General features: G+C 38.4%; 1 protein-coding gene across 1 annotated transcript in view; it reads right to left on the reverse strand.

Moving 5' to 3' along the window:
* The window catches only part of PLXDC2 (plexin domain containing 2), a 158,443-nt gene that overhangs the window by 110,778 nt on the left and 20,450 nt on the right, over positions 1 to 27,215 (reverse strand). Inside the window, exons 2-5 of the mRNA XM_009275258.2 lie at positions 23,610 to 23,756; positions 18,397 to 18,466; positions 17,477 to 17,586; positions 15,827 to 15,896 (exon numbers count right to left, since the gene is read on the reverse strand). Coding sequence (XP_009273533.1) covers positions 15,827 to 15,896; positions 17,477 to 17,586; positions 18,397 to 18,466; positions 23,610 to 23,756 — 397 coding nt within the window. The remainder of the gene's footprint in view (positions 1 to 15,826; positions 15,897 to 17,476; positions 17,587 to 18,396; positions 18,467 to 23,609; positions 23,757 to 27,215) is intronic.

Raw genomic sequence — 27,215 nt, forward strand, 5'->3', positions numbered from 1 at the left:
TGTTGAGTCAGCCTTGGCCAGTGGCGGGTCCATCTTGCAGCTGGGTGGCATTAGCTCTATTGGACACAGGGGAAGCTTCTAGCAGCTTCTCACAGAAGCCACCCCTGTAGCCCCCCTGCTACCAAAACCTTGCCACGCAAACCCAATAGAGAGGCCCAAAAGACTCCAGGCCTAAGGCTTACAGAATGCCCCTTAGGGAATATATGTGGGCCATTGGTTAAGAAACACAATTTTGCACTTAAAATACTGGTTGTAATGCATTTTGTGATAGAGGTACAAATTAGGGTATAGGAATCTGAAAGTAAAATGTATTAATATGTATAATGCCTCCTAACCACACCTCATAGAAATCTATTAAAAAGAAGGAGAATCTTTATTTTAGCATATAGGATTGAAAGAGATGGAATTTAAGAATTAGTCAACAGTCCATAGACATTTTTATTCCTTTATATTTCATGCCTCTCCCACATAAGGCAAGGAATGAAAGCAGAACATAAACTGCATTAAAAAAGAATGGGCTTAGATAAATTGACTTTTATTGCACTATTAAGCCATTGCCAAATAACACCTTGTTTTATTTGGCTTCACTGCAACTAACCAGTGAGATATATGAAATCACACATCTACTGCCATTCAGCTCAGGGTATAACAATCATGCAGCTAGCTCACTCCAATTAATAAACTCTTAAATTAATGAGCATTTATTTCTTTGAAGAAACAATACGGTAACACCACACTCATTTTTAGCAAGCCAGTTAAGTCCTTTGTTTCTTAAAACAGCTGCCATTCAAGTTCTCTTCAACAGCCTTTAGACTCTCTCTGCTCTCAGATGTGCAGGCACGTACCAGACTGCCACGTGCAGCAGCTTGAAATCAAAAGTCACCATTTCTACTTGACCAAATAGCTACAAAAGGATTTTTCAAGGTAAGTGGCCCCAGGCATTAAGGGTCATGATGCAGTTTTACAAGGTCTGGCTTTCTTTTTTCAGATTGGTTAAAAGCAGACTTATAGGCTATACTTCAGCTTGAACAGATTTTTTAGTACAGTAATGGGTGAAGTTAAAACACTTCTAACAGGAATTGCAGGGCAGACCCTGCCTGCTAAGTTATACCAACGTTGTCTCTGGCAACACAAGGCAGCTTTGAACACACTAACACTTGAAGGAGAAGCAGCATTTGCAGCGATGGCCCTCACCCCTTGTCTATTCATCCCCTACTTTTTAAAAGCTGAGATCAGGACTGGTCAGCGAGGCAGAGTAAGAACTGCATGCTAGTGATTCTGGCTACCTTATCATTTCCTGGAGACACACTAGAAAGACATGACAACAAGCTGCATTTCCAGCCTGAACTAGGAGCCTATTTGAATGTCACTATCAAAACAACACACATAACGTGAAATTATTACTATACTATTGGGTAGTGGTAGAAGTTCTAAAATAAAAGGCCTGTCTAGAATAGTCACTGCAATGTGCTGAAACGTGAAGAAGCTGTTCAAAATAAATGGAACTAAAACACATGGAAACAAATATCTAGTTTTGAGGTAAACTTTCCATGAAAACAAAAAAACCCTATTTTCTATTTGTTCCATTTTTCATGATACATAATTAAAGCAATGCTTTGTCACAAAATTATCAGTTTTTTGAGCTGATTTCCAAGACATAGCAAGGAAAAAAACCCCCTCTGATAATTCTTCTAAGATTTATTTGAAAAGCAAACTATTCAGTCCTAAATGTTTCTTTCCACCACTCACACCGGGAACCATCTCCTCGGGAACAAGCGTATGCATGAAAAAGCTTGAAGGCTGGGGGTGTCACAGCCAGATGACAACACTGACAGAAGGAAGGGGAAAGGGTGTGAATGGAGCCAAGGCCAAAATTGTAAGGAGGAGTGAGAAGTGAGTGAAGAAATTTAGGTCCCAATTCAAAACTGACAAAGATCCATGGGAACCTGTTTATTTCAATGGCCTTGGTTTCAGAAAACAGACTGATATCAATCTGAACAATTTGCAAGGGTAATGAATTTAGCAAGGACTGGCTTGAGACAAGGTTGTTGCCAAGGAAAGAATGATGTTATAATGAAGAAGCTGGCAACGGACAAGTGATTTTTCATAATGTGACTCAGACAACAGTTACATGCACTCTGTTTTCCAACTGTTGAGCATGCAAACCACGTAGCAGCATTTGCTTTTCTTAAAACTCTCCAAGAGTCAGAGAGGGACAGTCATCACATCCACATTGCAGCACAGTCGAGATACTAAGAAAATCTGTATTCCCTATACTGTCTGTTAGAGACGATAATGAAATTCCAGGTGCAGACATTTCCTCTGACATTGACAGATCCCAAATAGGGAAATTAGAATACTTAATCTGAAGTAATAAACATAAAAAGGCTTACATGGCTTGATTCATGTGCTTTTCATACTCTCTAGCAGTCTTTCTTCAGACACATGGATAGGAAATCGAAATTATGGGTGATCAGTAGCTTTGGATACAATAAAGCAGATACTCTTAATAGCAAGAAGAGGAGGAATTATGTTTAATTTTAATAATGCTGCTGGTAACATGTAAAACTAAGTGACTAAACAGCCTCGTAACGTGAGGCTGTGCCATCAGTAGGATGGTTCCAGTCCTTTTTGTTGCTGCCTTCTTTCAGCTCCCACAGGATATTTCCTGCTTCCTCATCAGTGAGGACTGGCACTGGGTCCCTGTGGGCTGATCTGGAACCATTTTAGGATGCAATTTACTTTGTTAATTATATTTCTCCAGCAATAATTTCAGTGTTCACTTTTAAATCCTTCATTGATTTTAATTAAGCCTGCATAAGCTTCCAAACTTTTATTTCAGATAACAACAAGCTGCTTACTGCACAACAACCAAAACCTCCACACTCACTAATGCAGCTGGAAACCAAACCCCTCCTTTCATGCTAAAATTGCTTTGGACATATCGCCAGTGGCCCAACGAATTAGTAAGCTTGAAGTGAAATAAAAGGGGAAGAAATAAGCTTCTCCTACTTTCACTTGCTAAAATTGCTTTGGACATATCGCCAGTGGCCCAACGAATTAGTAAGCTTGAAGTGAAATAAAAGGGGAAGAAATAAGCTTCTCTTCCAAGATATTACGAGCTGCAAACTAGGACATTGTTTCAAGGCTTGAAAAATTTGTCTTTTTCTTACAATTTCTTTTCCTTATTAATTAGTTCTTTGGATGATGGTTCTTCAGGTTATTTATTTATTTATTTATTAAATTGGGCCTTTATAAGCACATCTATACCATGTATCACTGCATCATGTTAGAGATACTAAAGCTAATGTAATGCAATGCAGAGGTATTAGATTAAGTTACAAAGGTAATATAGCATAAATGCTTAACTGTTCTACTAACACTGCACTAGCTTAAACACCTAGCTATACATCATCATATGAGCTGTTGAAATACCATTTAAGGTATTAATCTGCACAGCATAAAAGTGGAGAAAGACCCCTTCATTGCTAGAACAAAAAATTATTAACTGGATAGGACTGTCACCTAATCATAGCTTTAAAAACACCATTTAGATGAACTGACATAGCAGTTTATGAGTTCTTCCAAATACAATATTTATAATATCCTTTCCTGACAGAATTAAAGGTACTCTCTCTATACACAGGAAAAAACCTTGCCCATATTACTCTCTTCTTGTACCTAATACTACCCACGTAAGTAGGACCCCCCCCCCGACTTTGACACTTTACCCTTTGACTGTTGCTCTGCTACAACTTGTAAATATACTCAGCTATTTCAGAGAGGAGCAGGGGTGAGTATTGGTGTTACCTGCCATGGTAGAACATGGTTTTAACAAAGCAGCTATGTTGAATTGGAGAGTTGTCCTGATATGAAATATAGGCAATTAAGGAAGCATCCTGTGGCAACGTGAGGAGCTTTACAGCCTATTTTGATAGCAGTAGGATCAGGATATCATTTCTGTGATCGCTTATTTTAACAGTCATTTCTTAAGGAAGCCAAATGATCAGTTAATGCAAGAGTCTGTAGATTTCAGCATAAACACGAGGAACAATATGAATTTCATAAGTATTTTAGGAATAAGAACATAAATTTGTCACGTTTACAGATATGGATGATGACATGTGAAGGAGATGAAGCTCTCAGTTTCCCTGGCTGTTACGAGTAATCAGCAATGGTACATGGTGCTATGGTACCAGACAGCAATAGTATTGCATAATGTACAGGATTTCACATCCAAAATTTTAATACTGCACTTACAGCAGCCTGATTTGAGGCCTAAAACAAGTTCCCTTGAAAGATGAAAGGAAAGAGCCTTCACTAAGATACACAAGGGACCAACTGACCGAAAAGCTTTTAATAGCCCTTTGCATTTAAATTGATATCATTAGGAATTCAACACATTAAAAAAAAAAAAAAAAAACAGCAAAAACTTACTTAAGAGGACAGGGAACAGAACTTTTGCCAAAGCTAGACATTAACTTCTTGGAAAAGAACAACTCTTAATTATATTTGGACATAATTCAAACTAATAAGACCCCATCTCTTATTAGAAATACTACAACTTAGAGCAGTCCTTGTGTTTAATAATTAATACTGACTCTGAGCTGAATTTTCAACACATTTCCCAGCCTGATTGGTCTCTAAATGCTCTATGCTTTGAAAAACAACTTTTTTTTTTTTTTTTAAATGTTTGTAACCAACTGCCAGCATGTTTTTTATTTTGACCTTATGAAACAGATATATACAAGTGCTATTTTACAAATCTTAGAAGCTTTATGGACTGAGCACATTTCATTACGCCCAGGACTTCCACACTAATACATCATTTTTATGAAGTACTGCTTACAGCAACAAAAGGTCTATTTCCCACTCTTTATCAGGAATTTCCTCTTTTAATTGGAAACTAAATATATTATCCGTTGTTGTCAACATCTTCCAGTTACCTGGTTTTGGTTTGGGAATGATTTTTTATTTTTCTCAGTAAATGACTTTTCAACTGGGGTTTGCAGAGTCAGTTATTCAATCTTTTACATTGAGAATAGGAGCTAAAATTGTGTTATAAGGTAGGAAAGACAAAATAAAACCACATAAAATTTTATGAGACTGGACATACATAGTAGATTTTAAAAAGTCACTTAGTAAAAAGGCAGAAATGGATTGAAGTTTATTTTTAACTTATAAGCATGCAGCAAACCAAATAAACATGTTTTCTAGGAGGTGCAGAAAATAAAGACTTGTCATGCATTAAAAATCTTTACTATGATGTAAAAGCACAATGTTATTGAAACTTTGCAATGCTACCACGAAGGCTGAACATAAGATATATGCCCACTATAAAATTCTACAATAAAAAGTGGTGGATCCGTCTTAGACATAGCTTATACCTAACAACTTCCCAGTGTTCAGTGAAGCAGTTGTTGGCTATCCTGAAGGCTCTTTTGCCTTAACATTAAGCCATTTAATTTATTATTAAGTGTCTGATCTGCAAAATGATTTAAGTGCTTGTTTGGCATTACATGTGGGCAAATGCTTTGGCTAGTTATCTGTTATTCTGTGAAACAGAACCTTACAAACACAAATGTGGTCATTTTAAGTCCTTTTAGCACTTCAGTGCAACTACTGCCCATACGCTTCACAGTCAAAGTTGGCAAATGCCTTTCTATACGAAGGTCAGAGTGATGTCAAAGCATATGGAATTTATTTTTTCTTTTTTCCCCCAAAGCTTATAATTCTTTTTGCCCTAGGTGTTTCTGATCCAATTTGTAAAGATAAAGCACAAGGGCAGGAGCAGAAAGAGTTGTAGGAGTTCACTGATGGAAAGCAAGACAAAACAGAGTTTCAGGGGAAAGCCGATAGAAGGGTTACCCCCTCACAGAAACATGAGAGGTAGTTCCAGAAGGGACACTTGACACAGGAATGACAGGTAAAGGAAGCTTTACAGGTAGAAAAGAATTTTAACAGCTGTGTGGCAACATAAGACATTAGAAACAGAGGATGTAAATAGAAGACAATTGTGTGAGCTGATATTTGCCAGTCAACAGCCAGACCTTACAGAATGAGCTGCCCACTGGTGATGACAAGTGTAATCCTCTGCAACAGACACAGGGTAGCCCAAGTCACTGATTTTGGCTAGAAATACTGTGTTTCACTCTGCTTGATATCACCTTTGCCATTTAACAGATGTTGCCCATAGAGTAATTTTTGTTATCAAAGAGCTCTTCACTAAGTGATCAACACATCTCCTTCTGGCTCCTGTGCTGAAGGGGCCAGAGCAGCAGGAACAACCAGAAAAGCCTCACTGAGATTTCTGGCAGGCTCCAAGAAGACACTGCACTCAGTACACTGATACTCCAGAGAGCCAGGCAAACTTCACTCCACCTATCCACTGGTTTTGAAAGTTTAAGCAAGTAAATTTATGAGATGCGGGGAAAATGTATGGGAACATAATTGTCCTCTGAGGACTGGAAATCTCCAGTTAACATTCGAGTAGCAGAGGCTTATTCCAGGCTGCAAATTCACAACCATGCTCACCCTTAACAATCTCAGATCCTAAGCCTGTGGATCCTTCTCTTTCCATAACACCACCAAGCTAGGTGGACAGATTTCCCTCCTGTTCAGAGGTATTGCTCTGTGTGCCAACACAAAAAAAAGATGGAGCTCAGACAGTGCAACATCAGGCTTTATTCCTCTCCCTACAGCATACTCTCTCCTCTTTCATTGATCGTCTTTCTCTGAAAGTCCTGCAAAACGTGATGCAAAAGTACACTAGGATTCTCTGCACTTCGGTACTTATTTTCATAATATCCCTCTTGATGTACTGAAAACAGTACAATTAAATGTGAATACCATAATCCTGTTTACACACTCAACATCCAAAAGGGAATTCAAAATATGTTATCTCTGTATGGAACTTAAACTTTTAAGCAGCTAACCAGCTAGCTAGCTAACCAAAGATTTTTTTTGTCTCTGTTACTTTCCCACAAGCTATATGCACACTTATAAACAGTTTGATACTGGAATAAGTGTGATTCTTTCTTGTGAGAAGAAAAGATGACTTTGAAACAGTTGTCCTGACTGGTCAATGTTGAGAAACCATGCTCACGTACCTCACAGCTGGTCATCAGCACAGGTTCCAATAACACCAGGTTTCAGTGGAAAATTTATTTCAGCACCTTCAATGCCTGTGATTTTATCTTGGGTCAATAGCGTGTAAAACAGTTGCAGTTTTGACGAAAAGCTGTGTGTATCTTACATCCACAAAGATCTCTCTCTTTAGTAAGTACAAATATTTTTAAGCATACAATCTGACCTTAGGAAGTAACATAATCACACAAAGCGTTCTTGATTTGTTTTAGAAAATTACCAACTTTAATTTGATCACAGTGGGATTTAATATTGGGGTGCCTTTTTATATCTTTGTTTGGTACTCCTTCCATTACTAACTGTGGTAGAAATGCTCAGGCAGCATCTCCACCATAAGAATTATTTCAAATAATTCCTCCAGTTGCTGCTCAGGAATGTTCCTCTACTGAAGGATGATTTATCAAATATTATCTCACCAGATATTAATACAGCCTTTACAAATTCAACTGCTTGCTCCAATTTCAGCAAGGCTATATGTGACTGAATCCCCATCCTCAGATAAATGCCAGAAACTCACTACAGGACGACTGGGAGTCATTGCCTCAAATGCCTCAGGCTGGAATAGCCTACTGCTCTGCTGAAATGTGTCAGTGCTTTGGGTCCATTGCTTGCTGTGGAAGTGTCTGACAGGCTGTCTAGTTTCCAGATCTCTGAGCAGTAAGCTACAGCAATAAGGTAATACACGGCTTGCTTTTTAAAGGTCCATCCCTACTCTGCTTCAAGACCTGTTGCACAGTTTTACTGGCTCCTACCGGTGTTCTCCCCATACACTCCCATCAGCCCTCTAATATCCTTGGTTATATTTGGCCAATACATGCTGTCTTTGGCATTCCAGGTTGTTTCAAACATCCAAAGTATTTTATTTTCAGTGCTATGATTTGATTGCCTACAAGATGCCATTTTAACTATCTTTTGACTGGTTTAGCAGTTGCAAGCTTTCCTTGTTGTAATTCTTATATAAGATGTCTACCTATGCAGAACATTTTTGATTAATGTATTTTTCTCTGTAACAACTTTGAGTCCTTTGAGTTCCACTTTTTCCTGACTTGTATTTGTGCATTTGCTATTGCACGCGGTAGGTGGACATTTCTGGAGCCTTCTTCATGCTAGCTGGTAAAATGTCTTAATAGTCAACTCACTCAGCTTTATAAATCTAAAAATGTAAACATCTATATATGAGCTGATCACACCAGACTCTCTTTGTAGCAATATATATATATATAGACATATATAGAGAATTAGACACGGGATGCAATTCATTCAACCCACTTTAAACATCTGCCTTCAGTGTTCATAGACTCTGTTGACTATATTGATTACATCTCTACTGACTGTACATAAGTTTAGGCTGACAAACATGGATATAGATGTGGGCACAGCTAGATGAATTGTACCCTTTGTATATAATCTATTTGTTTTACTTGTAAATTTGCCTGCAGTGTATACCCATGCCTGTAGCTCACAGCAGTTTTTTCAGACTCTGTGCACTTTCATTGCACAGTGTCCCTTCCAGCATTACCAGTGGTCAACCCATAGCGAATTAGCTAAGCTTTCACAAAACAATAACCATGTCACTCAGTCCCCTTTTGCTTTCTTTCACCAGATACTAATCTCTTGTTTCTCTGTTACTTTTTTACTTCTTACTTCTTGACAGCATACATTTTATAAGTTATGCTTATAAAGATGTCTTCCAAATTGAATTTTTTATGGGATGTCCAGGCAGTTACTGAGAGATTGCTGGAGTAGATAGTAATCTTTGCCTGCTAGAGGTCACCAGGTGGTTGCTCTTACCTTGTTCAATTTATAATCTATCCCCCTACAATTCTGTGGTTTTCCTAGTGTAACTTGCCTGCTATCAAGCATGCCGATTTTCATATTTTTCCATATGGAAGCTCGCCACAATTATTTGCTTTGTATTCTTCTGTCATTTCTACAGTATTCTTGTTTCCAATTTCACATACCTGCAGAAATGCACTCATTTACAACATAATAACCTGCATGATGGAGTATAGAGAGCACCAAAGAGGGGTAACACTGAAGTTTCATCTTTTCATTCACACCTGTTTTTCTGTCTTGTGCCACTCATCTGTGCTCCTCAACAACAGTACAGCAGCTTCCCCACTGGGAGCTACTACTGAAATTGCCTATCTGTTAAATGGCTATTACTTATCCTAATAGTAGTGACCTCCAGCTTGAGTTCTCCCTCCATCCATTTCTCCTGCAGTTTTTCTTCCCTCTAGCTTTTCTGGGATAATACCATCTCCTTGCTACAATCCAGTGCTCCCTGTCAATTGAAACCACATCCAGCCATACTCCACCTTCTCAGGGTATAAACTTCTTTCAGCTCGTTTACCTCACGGGGCTTCTGTCTCCTTAATACACCACTGCATCTCCAACAGGGAACCCCTTCCTCTCACTCATCCTGTCCCCTAATCATCAGCATCCTCTTGTCCTGGTACAGTTCATGTAGTTGGGGTCTACACATTCATGTCCCAGAGCAAACTAAGCTTCAACCTTCTACTGCCCTTCATCTCCTTCTCGCCTAGATTCAGACCTTATTTTCTCCCTTTGAACTTGGAAATAGGTAACTTGCCTGAGCTAAGACCGAATGAAAAAATTAGCCAGAGACTTCAGGATTTTGCTCACGGACCTAATTTCCATTTTTAGTTTGCTGAAAGTAATTACTACTACATTTTTGGGGACTGATGTTCAAGTAGTAACAGTTTCTTTCAGTTCTGAAAATTTCATTTCAGTAATGATATCATAATTAACTGGAATGAATTTGCTAGTGAAACATTCAAGTGTACAGTCATAATCAGCATGTTAATACTTGCATTGATTTCTGTTTTGCAAAGCAGTCACTGGCTTTGGGAATAAAACATGATGGATGGTTCAAAGCAAACAACCTCAATATCAGAAAATTCTAGTCATGACAGAATTTTCTGGATAAATCTAAAAACATTTACTAGAGGTAGAGAAAATTTAACGGAAACAGGCTTTGAAAACCTTAAAAAAACCCCACAGCAGAACCCAAGATGATAGTTACTTATCAGAAAACTGTAAAATTTTTCAGTGATGCACACATGGTTTTCTTTGTAATGATAATTCCTGAAAGATTGGCTAAATAAAAGGTTATATTGACTGGCAGGATCATCTAATCTGTTTTGGAGCTTCCAGATGTTGCTCTGCCAGAAAAAAGGGCTAAGAGGAAGTAAATAAACTGTCAAATAAGGGAAAGTTATTGCAACCATATACTTACAGGTACCTCTGGTAGGAATTAGCCCCAAATTAACCCTGTTTTACATGTGTATTTGAGGAAGACTTTTGCTTTATTTTCACCTGTACAAATACTTTGGTTGTATTCTAAACACCTTTTCTATGTATTCATTGCAATTTTGACAATTGCGTGCTTCCTGCTACAGACAAAACCATGAGAGGACGGAGGATGGAAGAAATCTCATCTTAGCCTCAGTGAACAGATATTCAGCATGACTGTTGTGGAGTTCATGACTGGAATGGGGTCAGACAGACTGGAGCTGAGGCAAAGTGAGAGTGGCTGGAAGGACAAAGGGCTCAGCTCTGGTTTGTTCCTTATATCGGGGCTCATGCTAGCGTGATACACTACTGGTTTCCACAACGTAGTTTCCTACTGTAGTTTCCCGCACAAAGTCTGTTGAAATCTTTCCAGGCCTCTACGTCACCCTAAATTACCAGTGTCTACAGGGATGGAGTTTCTCATTCTGTTGTCACCATTGTGTCTACAAGACGAGCTGGAGCAAGAGCCGGGATACCATCAATCTCTGTAAAAACCTAACTCACAGACTTCCACCCAGAAGCCTACAATCCGGGTGTGAGTCCGGCATGGGTCAAGCAAGAAGTTTTCGGCTCCTGACTTCAATCCTGTTCACGTAGGATGTCTTGTGGAGCCACATTTTGCACAAATCCTCAAAATTTTCTATGTCGTCAGCCCCATATAATAACCTGATAACCAGATTTTTCTACAGTGGAAGCTCTTAACTACATTTAGATGGTATCATTATCTCTGAAAACTCTACCAGCGTACTCAATGCTAACTAACAGCAGCTGTCATTACAGGCATACGATACGGGAAAGTTAACTACAAAAAAATATGGAATATGGAAACTTTCCTAAAGATTTTAGGAAAAAAGTAGGAAAAAATTGAAATAATGTTTAACATAGATATGATTGATAAAATAATACATTATTTTTCTATGAACTCTAGATTAAAAAACCCCCTCAATCTTGGTTGCCAAGGGGTAAATTCAGGAAGACTGCATAGACTCATTAAAATCATTGTGAGGATGACAAAATTATAATCAGAGATGTACCAGCAAGAATGTTGCTGAACTCATCCTGGTTCAAAAGGCAACAGCAAAAACCAAGACACCAAAATAGTGTAAACTTATGTCAGTTCAAGATCTGCCGCTGAATTCACCTAGTAATATTTATATATTACACTACCTATAAAAATATGATTGCTATTGAAATAGAGAAAAAAGATACCGTCAAAAAGTCTTCAAACAAAATACATGTAAAAAAAGAAGAAAAAAAAAAGAAAGAGAGAAAGACTTGAACATACCTTGAAGGATTCCCTAATAAAATACCAGGTGTACCCATGCTAAGTTTTCTGCATTGTCCAATAAAATGTGACAGACCTAAGGTATTCTTTTATGAAAAACTGCTTAACTATTTCCTTGATAGCATGTCTAGAGAAAAGTTCCATGACCGAAATATTGTTTTCCCAGTATACGATAATACAGAACTATTTTTTTATTTGCTGTTTCCCTTGCTGCTTCCAAATATATATAGTTAAATGTGAAAATCAAATATGTTTTATGTTCCTAAGCAGCTTGGTTCTATTCCATGTTCTTGATTTACAGGTTATATACAATAATATTCAGTTATTCCATGGAAAGAACAGAGACTGAAACTACTTAAGACCCCTCATGACCTCTGATCATTCAAACCATCAGGCAAAATTCCAAAAGAGAAAATTAAAACCTTTATTAATCCCGGGCAACAAATATAAGGTTTAATTAAAATTCATAATAATCTAGGTTAGCTACCACCCTCCTCTGCAATGCTGCTACAGGCATAGCAATACCATAGAGACATGTAACGTCAATGAGAGATGCCATACAAGGAAAAAAATTCCTAAATAATTTACAGTATCTGATACAAGGCTGCACTAGAAAACATAGACTGATAAACAAAAAAATAAGCCACAGAGAATAAACAAGAGGGACTTACTACCATGAGCATGGAAAATTAATACAACCAAGTATGAAGCATTGCTGCACGTTGAATAAGATGTGGAGACCACAGAGCTTCAAGGACTCCCGTGAGAAGGGCTGTGTTACTGCCTGGAGAGCTGTAGCAGAGAGAGGGTTTTCCCACCTCCACGGCCACCGAGCTCTGTTAGGGATATCAGTGACAGGCAACAAAACAGACTTTATGAGCTTAGCTGCCTGACATTCGCAACATGATTCACTAATTCACGAGTGGTTTATTACAGAAATAACTGCACTTGTGGCCTGCAGAGCACAAATGTTAGAAAGCTTCACAAAAACCAAAACTCAGTTCTTGTGTTATCTACTATTAATAAAGCTTTGAGAGCACTCCAGAGGTTGCTTGAAAAATGCTCTCTAAAGGAATGTGGGGAGATAGATGCCCATATCCCAAAGAACCACAAATTACTAACTATGTTAATAATATTATAAGCCATCTTGCCTCCTAGTTATGAATTAAATAGCCTTGTCTAATACAAGCTAAGGACAACAGTCAATAAAGTCCTCAAACTAGTTATTTTCACTCCCTGTTCTTCCTTTCCTTAGTCAAACACAATCAGCTCAGCAAAACCATTCAGAAGAGGAAATAAATATTAGTTAAACCGAAGAAAAGGTTCAGTTTTACACATCAGCAATTTCAAAGTCATCTTAAGTAACTTGGAAACCCTACTATGCCAGAATACAACCTCCATGAAGAATGGCAGAAACCATTTGGGTAGACGTTTTTATTGTGACAGGGATTTAATGTGCCATTATCCTCAACTTTCCTTTTAACAAGGTTATTTAATTTATGATTTGGAGGTAAAGACAGTTTGTAGTGTTGTCATTAGCATAATTAATCATATCCTGCTTTCCAGGAAGTGGACATCTGTCATGTGGGACTCCTGTACATATTAACTCTGTCATTCTTTTGATCTCAGAATAACCTCTGGAGGTGTTCCAGATCTCTAATAATAGTAATGCCATTGTAAAATCTTGGTTACTAAGAAAGTAGACAATACAGTATAAAAAGCACTTGGAACGTGTCTTTATCCTTTGTTGCTAGGCTTTAAGCCACACTGCACCACCAATGACTTATGGTAACAAAATTTGCAAATATAGCCAAAGCAAAACATTTATCAGAGTTAGGACAGAAATAGATCTGTTTTTTTTCCTGCTAAATGGGTTTAGGAGTCTTAAAGTTGTAGAAAAGCTTGCATCGTGTCCTGGATGACTTATAGTTACTGGGCTTTATCAAGATAATAAAGTGATTATTGACTAGATCTTACTTTTTCATGCTTAATTTTGAGGTTGAAAATCATGGAAGTGTCACATGAAAGGCAGAAGTATCTCTGTGCTAATGTCAGTGGCCTATAGTAAAAGGACTGATGTTAAAGCCCTATTTAGCTTGACAATAATCCATAGATCTATTCACAGCAATATTATTTTATTTAGTAGAAGTAGAGCAAAAAGAAAAGCTGAATTATAATTCAGTGTTCCATTAACAGCAGGAGAAAAGAGTGTTGCAGAGCTGCAGCGATACTTATAAGCTTACATGTTTAAAAAAAACAAAACAAAACAAACAACCAAAAACCAAAACACCCAAATTCCCCAAATGCTCTACACCAAAAGAAAAAATGTTTCCCTCACAAATTACTACTACACAGCTCTCCTTGGGAGCTTAACTTTACTCCCAAGTCTTTGGGGGCAGATGGGGTAGCCTGATGACAGCAGCATATTAGCAACAGCAGTGGTAAAAATTCAGGGCTTCCATTAAAAGTGAAGGCCCAGCAGAGTGACCACACAAGAAGAATTACTTGGAGAAAGAGTGAACTTTGTGAAGTTTTAAGGAACCAAGTTCAGCAGTAAGAATAAGGGGGCATTTACAGAATGAACACTGTCCCCACTGCTGCTGTTTTAGCTGTGCAGGATCCATCCCACCCCATTGTTTCATGCTACACAGATCATGCACTTGATTTTGGCACCCCATCAAACGCAACTCCTCTAATAAGAGAATACAGAACTAGGCACTGATGATCAAGCACCAAAACGAAACTAAAAGCAAAGCAGAATGGAAATCAGACAAGTCTCAAAATCCCAATCAGTAGTTCATGATGGCTCATCTGATCCAAATCAGCATCAAAATGTCATTGTTGATCAAGAAGAGAAACCCTGGTACTGAAGTCACCCCATAATTCTGCATCCTTTTTTATCATTCTGACTGCAAATCAACCATTTAATATCAGCCTTTTTCCACCTCTATCTCTTGTATTCTTCTTCTTTGGTAGCAAAATGGGGATCCTGACACAGAGCGTGACAGAAACCTCTGTTCCAGCTCCTACTCTTGTTGAGACACTGGCTGCAATTCTTCCCTAATCTTTTAGTCATACCTTCCCCATTCAGAGCTCCAGTGGGACATGGGCATCCCCTGATCCTGGCTGGCTGGCCACCCATAGCATGAGAAGGAGAAACCTTGACCGCGGCAGGGTAGGATTGGTCCTGGTGATGGTGACCCTTATTTCTGTTTGCTTGTCCTGTCACACCTCTAGGCAGAGCACCACCAGCCAGAGTCCATGAACTTGCTGGACACGTTCAAGGACCAGACGATGCTGTGGGTGTGCTCTCTGTGATGCTGCCCTCTGCCTCCCTATTTTCATTTTTTGACCATTACTCCTCCTCCTTCTTTTTCTCATTTGTTGTCTTCCATGTCATTTCATTTTCCTCTGGTCTCCTTTGTCTTTCAAGGAGGTGGAGTGGGAGGGGAGCAGAAGGGGTCAATGGCTGTTCCTAGTGCAGGAGATTGGTGCAAACAGCAGCCAGCAGTGGTGGGAGGGAAAGCCCCAACCACGAGCCATCAGTGGTGCCCAGAGCTACAAGACCAGGAGCTCAAGCTGTGCTATACCTCCCATCTTACCCCACAGAAGGAGAGGAACACCATGGTACTATTGCAGACACTGTACCACACCAAGGCAACACACTACAACGGGTTTGTCTTACAGGTGACAAGTTACATACTTCTAGCAGCACTTCTTATCTTTGGACAGTAAATCCTATGCCCTCATGCAGGCAAAACCTAAGTTTCCCTCCTTATTTTGGCTCCAGCACTAGCTCCACAAGTGCAACTGCTCCAGACACACACACACACACAAAAGATTTCTGGGGGAAATACCTGAATAGAAAATGTCTTACACCAAGAGGGTTTTATAACAGTTCAACTTGAGCAGCTGGAGGTTTTTCATCATATCAATAATTTTCTTTTTGTGGGAAGTAAATTTTCCTAAATGCATGCTGCAGTTTATCTCTTGACATATAAGGGGGAAAAAAGGTATTTTAAATAGCTGTGAGAAACTCTTCTCATATTACTCAAAGTAAATGGTTAGAAAGCCACTTACCCCCAGTTGCCACAGTAATTTCACGTAGAAAATGGCCATAAAATGGAAAATCGAAGGACAGATTCACTCTCTGAAAGGAACAACACCAGAAAATAAAATCGATATTGTGCAGAAAGGAAGGGAAAACAAAATGAACAGTCCTCCACTTCAAACATCTGTTTCACTGCTTTCTATTTTTCACTGAGGCCTTGCTATTCTTAATTTGGAATTGCCAATAGCTAACTGGAAACAATTCTATGTAGCACTTAAACACCTGAAAGCAGTGGATCTTCATAACTGAAGACTTCAGAAAATAAAATACATCAACAGACATCATAACTCTTTCATAAGAATTAAATTAATAAAAATTTGTAGAGTTTTTACTAAAAAAATGTTGCTTTAGCCTCTTTCTTAAGAGGCACCACCAATATTTAAGGCCTTAGCAATGCCTAAGTTTTACATAATGCCCATTCCCTTGGCTGCAGGTGGTTTGCTCCTCTGCCAAATGCTCCTTCAGATTTGAGCACTCTCCCTGACATCCTGCTGCTACCTGGGTGCTTCTCTGATGAAGGCTGGTCACTGGAAGGCAATTCCTCCATCAAACCTGTGTGACACCAGTTCCCAAACCTCTCTATACTGCTAACTAGGAGCTGAAATGATTTCTAAAGAAATATTAGAATCATGGAAACATTTAGGTTGGAAAAGACCTTTAAGATCATCGAGTCCAACCATTAACCTAACACTGCCAAGTCCACCACTAAAAAAAAACAAAACAAAACAAACAACCAAAAACCAAAACACCCAAATTCCCCAAATGCTCTACACCAAAAGAAAAAATGTTTCCCTCACAAATTACTACTACACAGCTCTCCTTGGGAGCTTAACTTTACTCCCAAGTCTTTGGGGGCAGATGGGGTAGCCTGATGACAGCAGCATATTAGCAACAGCAGTGGTAAAAATTCAGGGCTTCCATTAAAAGTGAAGGCCCAGCAGAGTGACCACACAAGAAGAATTACTTGGAGAAAGAGTGAACTTTGTGAAGTTTTAAGGAACCAAGTTCAGCAGTAAGAATAAGGGGGCATTTACAGAATGAACACTGTCCCCACTGCTGCTGTTTTAGCTGTGCAGGATCCATCCCACCCCATTGTTTCATGCTACACAGATCATGCACTTGATTTTGGCACCCCATCAAACGCAACTCCTCTAATAAGAGAATACAGAACTAGGCACTGATGATCAAGCACCAAAACGAAACTAAAAGCAAAGCAGAATGGAAATCAGACAAGTCTCAAAATCCCAATCAGTAGTTCATGATGGCTCATCTGATCCAAATCAGCATCAAAATGTCATTGTTGATCAAGAAGAGAAACCCTGGTACTGAAGTCACCCCATAATTCTGCATCCTTTTTTATCATTCTGACTGCAAATCAACCATTTAATATCAGCCTTTTTCCACCTCTATCTCTTGTATTCTTCTTCTTTGGTAGCAAAATGGGGATCCTGACACAGAGCGTGACAGAAACCTCTGTTCCAGCTCCTACTCTTGTTGAGACACTGGCTGCAATTCTTCCCTAATCTTTTAGTCATACCTTCCCCATTCAGAGCTCCAGTGGGACATGGGCATCCCCTGATCCTGGCTGGCTGGCCACCCATAGCATGAGAAGGAGAAACCTTGACCGCGGCAGGGTAGGATTGGTCCTGGTGATGGTGACCCTTATTTCTGTTTGCTTGTCCTGTCACACCTCTAGGCAGAGCACCACCAGCCAGAGTCCATGAACTTGCTGGACACGTTCAAGGACCAGACGATGCTGTGGGTGTGCTCTCTGTGATGCTGCCCTCTGCCTCCCTATTTTCATTTTTTGACCATTACTCCTCCTCCTTCTTTTTCTCATTTGTTGTCTTCCATGTCATTTCATTTTCCTCTGGTCTCCTTTGTCTTTCAAGGAGGTGGAGTGGGAGGGGAGCAGAAGGGGTCAATGGCTGTTCCTAGTGCAGGAGATTGGTGCAAACAGCAGCCAGCAGTGGTGGGAGGGAAAGCCCCAACCACGAGCCATCAGTGGTGCCCAGAGCTACAAGACCAGGAGCTCAAGCTGTGCTATACCTCCCATCTTACCCCACAGAAGGAGAGGAACACCATGGTACTATTGCAGACACTGTACCACACCAAGGCAACACACTACAACGGGTTTGTCTTACAGGTGACAAGTTACATACTTCTAGCAGCACTTCTTATCTTTGGACAGTAAATCCTATGCCCTCATGCAGGCAAAACCTAAGTTTCCCTCCTTATTTTGGCTCCAGCACTAGCTCCACAAGTGCAACTGCTCCAGACACACACACACACACAAAAGATTTCTGGGGGAAATACCTGAATAGAAAATGTCTTACACCAAGAGGGTTTTATAACAGTTCAACTTGAGCAGCTGGAGGTTTTTCATCATATCAATAATTTTCTTTTTGTGGGAAGTAAATTTTCCTAAATGCATGCTGCAGTTTATCTCTTGACATATAAGGGGGAAAAAAGGTATTTTAAATAGCTGTGAGAAACTCTTCTCATATTACTCAAAGTAAATGGTTAGAAAGCCACTTACCCCCAGTTGCCACAGTAATTTCACGTAGAAAATGGCCATAAAATGGAAAATCGAAGGACAGATTCACTCTCTGAAAGGAACAACACCAGAAAATAAAATCGATATTGTGCAGAAAGGAAGGGAAAACAAAATGAACAGTCCTCCACTTCAAACATCTGTTTCACTGCTTTCTATTTTTCACTGAGGCCTTGCTATTCTTAATTTGGAATTGCCAATAGCTAACTGGAAACAATTCTATGTAGCACTTAAACACCTGAAAGCAGTGGATCTTCATAACTGAAGACTTCAGAAAATAAAATACATCAACAGACATCATAACTCTTTCATAAGAATTAAATTAATAAAAATTTGTAGAGTTTTTACTAAAAAAATGTTGCTTTAGCCTCTTTCTTAAGAGGCACCACCAATATTTAAGGCCTTAGCAATGCCTAAGTTTTACATAATGCCCATTCCCTTGGCTGCAGGTGGTTTGCTCCTCTGCCAAATGCTCCTTCAGATTTGAGCACTCTCCCTGACATCCTGCTGCTACCTGGGTGCTTCTCTGATGAAGGCTGGTCACTGGAAGGCAATTCCTCCATCAAACCTGTGTGACACCAGTTCCCAAACCTCTCTATACTGCTAACTAGGAGCTGAAATGATTTCTAAAGAAATATTAGAATCATGGAAACATTTAGGTTGGAAAAGACCTTTAAGATCATCGAGTCCAACCATTAACCTAACACTGCCAAGTCCACCACTAAACCATGTCCCTAAGCACCACATCTACACGTCTTTTAAATACCTCCAGGGATGGGGACTCAACCACTTCCCTGGGCAGCCTGGTCCAATGTTTAACCACTCTTTCAGTAAAGAAATTTTTCCTCATGTCCAATCTAAACCTCCCCTGGTGCAACTTGAGGCCATTTGCTCTTATCCTATCACTTGCTACTTGGGAGAAGAGACAAACACCCACCTCGCTACAACCTCCTTTCAGGTAGTTGTAGAGAGCAATAAGGTCTTCCCTAAGCCTCCTCTTCTCCAGACTAAACAACCCCAGTTCCCTCAGCCGCTCCTCATAAGACTCGTGTTCTAGACCCTTCACCAGCTTCGTTGCCCTTCTCCAGACACGCTCCAGCACCTCAATGTCTTTGTGCAGCCTCACCAGTGCCGAGTACAGGGGGACAATCACTTCCCTAGAAGTATTCAACAGAAGTATTAACAAACTCTACTTAAGGTACTTACTGCAAAATAAAAAAGGAAGAAAAATCTTTTTTTCCCCTGTCAGCCTACAGGTGACTATCCTCTATCAGCTGAATTCACAGCAGAGAACTGTAATTTGGAGAACAGACTCTTCTCCTCATCTAAGTTCTCCATAGAGCACCATTCAAATCCAAACTCATTTTCCTTCTCTGCCTATGTCTCTCTCTCACGGATTATTGTGGCCACCCATAATCATCACCCGGTGTGCTACCTGGCTAAATTCTGAACAAATCGGTAGTCATGACAGAAAGGAGTCCTGAAATCCCAGTAAGGACTTTTCACTGTTTAAATGTAATATCCCATAAAAACCACATCACTTCCATAATGGCCCAAAGTCCAAAGAGGAACTGGGTATGCAGCCCATTAGTATTTGTTATTTCGGAGGAGCTACTACAGTAAAAATTGGTGTGAAGATGGGTTGTTGGTGACTGTCCCTCAGCCTTAACCTTTGATGTCTCCACTTAAGAAAGGGCAACAGTCCATACATTTAAAAAAACAAAAAAAAGGGGGGAAAAAAGCATTTTGTCTTTATTTTCCCTACCATTATTTCTATCCTGGGTTTATTATTTTCAGATTATATCTGAGTATTTCTTCTCTCAGGAAGAATTATATTTACATCCACCAGAAATATTTAAAGAATTATTTAGCATGAAATTAACAGCTGAAGATTTACAGTAACTTTAAATTAGATTTTCTTTCCACTTAAGTGGAAGACAGAATTTTGGCATGATTTATTAACGCTTTTTTTGTTTGTTTTTAATTAGAATGCAAATTCCATTTGCATTGTGTTAATTGGACTGAGTAGGTTCTAATGACCTTTTCTGTATATACATAAACATGGATATACAACTGAACATTTCTAATCAAAATGGCATACGCAAAATACAGCTCATGAATTAACTTAAATGATTTTTTTCCATGTTCTGAAGTTTTCACTGCTGAGGTGTATGCTATGTTTATGTATGCGCTCCATTTAAATTATGTCCTTGCTCTACCAAATGCTGTTAAAAACATCAATTTTCTGACCAAACGTTCCCTCTTTCCTTTATACAGTATTGTTCATTTTACCTATTAGCATTAACTTTCTGAGTAACCACATAAGCATTAAACTGCTTCAAAAGACAACTGTGCCCCCTTAACAGTCTTCTAAATTGCTATAATAAAATATTAGTATAAAGATGCTTGCAATAGAGATGTTTGATCCTATGCCCACTCAAGCCAGACATAGATCTCGCACTGACTTCAATCACAAAGTGATGCCTTAAATTCTGACAATGTAAAGATGTTTAATATAGACAATTGTCTAACGTAATACTGTAATAAAAAACCCCAAGGTTTAAGGAATGTTTTAAAGTGTAATATTGTAACAGCCACTAGAAATAAATGTGTTTTTACTTTCGCTGCTAGGAAGCACACCTTATTTTTCAGAAAGAATATCAAGATTTTCAACCCACTGGAATAAAAATGTTTTCTCCATGCATAAATGATAGAATGGACTGACAGGAAGGGGAATTGAGCTGCACAAGTATGAGGTGATCCTGTATCTAGTTCAGTGTTTGAGTAATCTACTATTAGATAGCTAATCTAAACACACTGAATATCCAAGCCACACCTTAAATTTTATATATACAGTTAAGAAGATGGTGGCAATATAGTGAAAAAAATAATTATTAGTGATATAAATCCTGTAGTGCTAGACATTTTAATTGTTCCATTAATATTTGTGTGTTACTTTCCCCAAACAATGACTATGCTGTTTATAGAGCCAAACCATCTCATGGATCCTGTCTTTATTACTTTTTCCTGTAGAAGCAAAACCACCTGGCAGCTTCTGGGAACTCTTAGGATTACATACTTTCAAATGAAGGAAAACACACAAATTCAGTGTAAAATTTTTAGCAATCAAAGAATCAAAGAATCCCTGACATTATTAGAAAAATTCATTAAAGCTTTGCATATAGTATATAATAACTCCTTGTTCTACTGTCAAATTGGAAAATAATCTTTAGAAATTATCAGCATGTAAACTACCAAGTCACAGAAAGATGTGCAAAATGCACTTTTAAAAAGAGTAATGGCAAAGTTTATCTCTATGGAAGAGAAGGGAAAAGACTGCTGCTTAGATATGTGTGATCTGCTGAGAATATATAACTCCACAGCTGCTATACAGTTATAGAGAACACATCTCTCTCAAATAACTTCATTGTGTAGTACACATGGGTGGTGTTTGCTTGGACACATACAAGAAATCAATTATAGACCCATAAATAAAATGTAAAGCCTTAAACCACTTGTTCTGGGGAGAAACAGTTGAAGCCCTCATGCTGCCAAGCTCTGCCATGCTGAATGGTCCTCCACACTGATCCCGCACCCAGACCAAAAGCATTGTTTCATTTAAACCTCTGGTTCAATAACTTCAACAAAATGTCCCCCTTGGAATTGGCATTTTTAGGTGTATAATCTCAGGGATCCAACTGGAAACAAAAGTGCTTAGAACAAAGGCATGGAAGGGTGTCATCTTCACTAATCATTAAACAACAGGTTAAAATTTCTCAAAGGAATTTCACTAATGTTTAGGTCCCAAGCCTCATAAATTACTTTTATTAGGGAAAAATGGTTTATCTTGTATAGGTATATTTAATTCCTTTATTATTTTTTTTTTTGCATGTTTCCATTCGCTCCCTCAACACAGAACACCAGGATCCCAGTTGAAGAAGGTAAGGCAGACAATACAGGTTCTCACTTTTAGGTACCCTTGAGGTTTTTTTCTCTATAGAAACAAATTGGCTTAAGAAAATAGATTACAGTGTTTTATTAAATCTACCCCAAAGATATATAACTGCCTGAACCCTCTGCATTTGCATTATCCCTGGCTCCTTGCAGTCTTTTTGGCTATGAGGAATATATTTTATGTATTGGACACTCTGTTAGTCACATGTAGTGGATTTATCACCCCACTCCGCTTTTTGTATGAGCTAAATACCACAGTATTTCTTCTTGCTGCCTCTCACATTCCTCTGAGCCAGTCACCTGGTTGGTGCCAAGAAGATAACAGTTAAATTGAGAGAAAGATTAATTAAACTTGGCTTTTCTCTCAGCTTTACACCGTTAAACACACCTGCATCTTTAAACACTGTACAACTTTTAAATAAGGCATTAACTAGATTTTGTTTTTAAACTGGCAAAACCCAAGGACTTTTTGTTGGACCTAAGTTGATGAATGGACGAAATAAGAATCTCATGAACCACAATTCTGAGTTGTAATTTTCTGTATTTAATTCGTGCTAATATTGGCTCTTCTATGTATGCAGTTCCCAGCCACAGGTGAGATCTGAGAATACAATCTATAAATCATGCAGCATTCAATTTCACTTCTAAGCATGTAAGCCCTTTATTTTCATACCCATTTTACTAGGCAGCATGATTACAATAAGTTAAACAAGATTGGTATTTACACTCTGTGATATTTATTTGTTGACACCCTGAAATTGTGATCCCATCTATTATTTCTGTTACTATATGACATTCCCATGAGTTTTCTCAGTTCTCCCAAAAGAAAAAATAAGTGTGACACTTCGTACAAAATGTAAGTGCAAACACAGATATACTCCATGGGAGACTTAAACTTCAACTTAATCCTGAACCCAGCTCTGTTGCTATTGAAGTCAATGGTAAAATTCCCTCCGACTTCAGCAACACAACTAGTTTATTGTTTGATGGTTTGTGATCCTTAAAAACAGAGGTGAATTTTAAATATATCTGTAAAGGCATCTCTGAAGGACTGTTATAGCAGGTGCAAAAAGGCAACTTGGAATCGTTTGACAGAAACACTGTGCAGACTTTCATAGCTTAACTAAAATTGAAAGATAAAGCTCTGTGAACAGTAATCACAATACTTAGTAATACACTACTGTGTTGGTCACTGGTGAAAAATATCCATGTCAGTTAAAGAAGAAGAAGGTATAATAACTTACTGCTGCTTGCCGATGGGTATTGGAAAGGATCCCATGAATCTTTACTTTGTCTTTCTCCATTTGGTCTATATTGACCCACAAATCCCGGCTAGTAGAATCATACGGGCCATACGTCCTTGAAGTGTAATAATTATGATCTGTATCCTCCTGAAAGGGGGGAAAAAACCCACAGTAAATACAGATTAGAATGGAAGATGCACCTTAGTTTTATAGAAAACTCACCTTTGAAATACTGAGTCCTGTTGCTCCTGGGAGCAGCAGAAAAGACTACACTGCAAGTCAACAATGAAGAAAAAAGTACAAATTGCAAATGCATTGCAGAAGACAGCTCTGCTCCTAACCACAAGCAGTCGGCAAGGCAGTTACCTCATGCAATCATCTTATATTATGATTATATCTTTCACTATCCCCAAATCCCAATCATACAGTTCCTGTAACCACATCAGTGAAATCTATGGCAAAACGTTTGATGGCTTTCAAGGCAAGATGGCCAGTAAATTCCTGTAACAACGGCCATGCTCTAACAAAGCGATGAGCAGTACTCAGAGCTAACACCTTAAAAAAATTATATTTTTTAACATTTCTAAACATAATTTACTAGAATACCCTTTATAAGAACATCCAAAAAATTCCTAATAGCTACAGACTTACAACACTATTTCATTTTAAATCTCCAAAAGATTGTTTTACTGTACATTTGCCACTCAGAGAGAGAAAAATACTTATATATTTGTGGAAGAAAGCTTCCTAGATCTTGCGGTCTTTAAAATGGCAGTAGTTGCTATCATGCTCATATCACAGCAAATTCAGAGGTAAAATACATGAACCCTATGTGTGCCATGGAAAATTGTGCTAGCGGTCCATCAAATCCTGCAGCTTGCAGATATCCAATTCCACAATCAAGTGCATGGTTCAGAAGACAGTCAAAGTCTTGGCAATGTCTGCTTATTTCAATGACAAAGCTGAGACTGAAACATCCCAAATACTCTGCCACTTAACCTCACTGCAATCAGTTTACACTTAAAATCATATACATTTAGCACAGTAAAAATAGTAAGATTTTTGAAATCTTATTTTGCAAAATTTAGTAAATGTTTAAAAATCTAAGTATAGGAAATATCAAAATTTCTGTCAAGGTCAGTAGCTATGATGGTCTGTACCTTCCTAAAAGATATCTAAGATAGTGAAAGGAAAAAAAAAAAGGTGTATGGTATGAGGTGAGAGATGAAACACATCCCAGATTCCCAGTCTTCCTTAACTCGTCCCAAGCTGCTGTAACCATAAAACTTTTAAATCAACAGCATTGCCAGCTTTCTGCTGAATAGCTACAAGTAATACTGTAAAAGTAGTACATGCTGGTATTTCTCAGTTCCTTCCTCCCTTCCTTCTCCTCTGCGCCAAAGCAAAATAAACAAAGCCTCAATGACAGTGTTTTAAAATTAGAATAAACTTAGAAAATAAACAGTGGCATAGAAAATGGAAGAGGAGGACTTAGAATTTTGAATTACCCCCAGTGATGGAGAAGTTCCTCTCCTGCAGCACCTCCTATACCCAGCAAGCAGCGTGGGACTACCCCCACATCGCACCATGCTGCCATGCAGACCTGACACCCCCGCCCCAGAACATGCACAACCCATTCCTACTGACATGGGAAGATATACTTGGCAAGGGCTTATATTCTAGTTGAAACTATTAATGTACTTGGTTAAATATATTGACCACAAATCCTGTTTCAGCTGGATTGCATCCTACATTAACACCATTACTGATGCATTTTACTTAAGCTGTTGCAGATATAATCAGGTTATTTTCTCCTTGATGTTTTCTATATCTTCTGCTGTACTTTTATATGCCAGGATGTACTTGCCCAGTAAATCTCAGTGACATTTTTGAAGCAACTTCTAACAACTTCAGCAGCTTTAGGTTAGTCACACAAGCAAACATAATTAAAACTATACTGTCAGGAAGATGACAAAAGCCAGCTACCTTACCAAATTCTTTTCTTCTTTAATGGTCAACAGAAACAGTTATTACTGTCGTGTATACAAAGGAGGTACAGTAAATTAAAAGGTTTTGACAACAAAGATATATTTTCCCAGTCTAATTTATCATTCTGACAGAATTTCTATAGAAATTAAAAGTTACACGTAAGGCATCATGAAGTCTCAAGGAAAGAGCTCTGAGAGACAAAGAAGAAGAAATAATTACCAAAATAGCTTGTTTCAGATAAACTTGCAATACTTAAGCTATCGTTAAAACTGTGCGGAGTTTTTGCATTTCCAGTTTTCCATAACTAATAAAGATATTCCAGTTAATTACTAGTAGCTAAGCCACCACCTCCCCAACTAGAAGGCTTTAACACTGAGCCTAGTTGGTTGCTCTGTAAGAATGCTTTAAATGGTATCTTGATCCATGCTTAAAGCAGACTCATCATACATCTTGAAAGACTTAAAGCAGACTCATCATACATCTTGAAAATCAAACACTTAAATTATAGCCTTCAGCTCAACAATTTTGTCAGTGTGTGAGGAATTACTCATGTATAAACAACTACCAAATCTTGTGTAAAAACCCTCTCATTTACTGTTTTAAAGTTAAATAACCTTAGATATTTCTGGAAGGAAACAAATTCATTTCTACCTGGATGATAGAAAGAACACAGAATTCCTCTTGCTCTTCGAAAAGCTTCATAACCTTCACGCCGATGTATTTTATGAAAGTACCACTAAATATTTCTCATCCTAATTTTTAAAAATCCTATCTGTAAATTTACAATATGACTAAAAAAAGGAACACACAGCTAAGTACTAAAGTTGGCCTGAGCAGCTTGGGAACTCTTAGTAAGGTTAGGATCCATGCTTGTATTCCAAGTCTCTACCTTCACAGTTTTTAACATGCATTACCATGGAAATGAAATCGTTGGAGTGTTCCATAAATTTCCCAGTTGTAGAGAAACATTTTATTGGTAGCAATAGATACCTATGAGTTTTCATTCTGACAGACCTCTTTATGGGCTTTGGTTGATTGCACCTCGTTCATAATACATTCCATCCCCTACAGGTACTGTATGCATAAGACGATGGAAAAATGATTCAGAAATTATGCTGAATTTGCATGTAAACTACTGAATTAAGAAAATAATTTTAATAGCTATATGACACACAGATGTAGAGTTCTGCAGATAGGTAGAATCATATATAAATACAAGTATGAAGAGAAACAAACTTTACAGTATCTTTTAATGACGTAGAAGCATGTTACCAAATGAAAGAACATGCAGAGAAAGCAGAGAACATACCCATTACTACCTCAAGAAAATTTTTCTTTTTTCTTTGTTTTTCAGGTATTTTGGGGGTATGAGAGTTGTTTCCCATTGCTTCTCTAGATGTAGAGTCCTGTCCAAATACTGCATATATATGAAGTAGGAAGCACCTCTCTTCTATTGACAAGTACAGCTCTTAAGCAAAGGATTTTTCCAGAGATTTTTTTGCACTAGCTATGAGGATTACTGTTGGCAACCTTTGTGAATATAAAGGCAATATTTATTAGAACCTAACTCTTCCCTTTTGGGGAAATAAGTTATTTTTTACCTGAGGCAATCCTTGA

Source organism: Aptenodytes forsteri, unplaced genomic scaffold (genome assembly GCF_000699145.1).
Source record: "Aptenodytes forsteri isolate BGI_AS27 unplaced genomic scaffold, ASM69914v1 Scaffold336, whole genome shotgun sequence".
Taxonomy (NCBI): Eukaryota; Metazoa; Chordata; class Aves; order Sphenisciformes; family Spheniscidae; genus Aptenodytes; species Aptenodytes forsteri.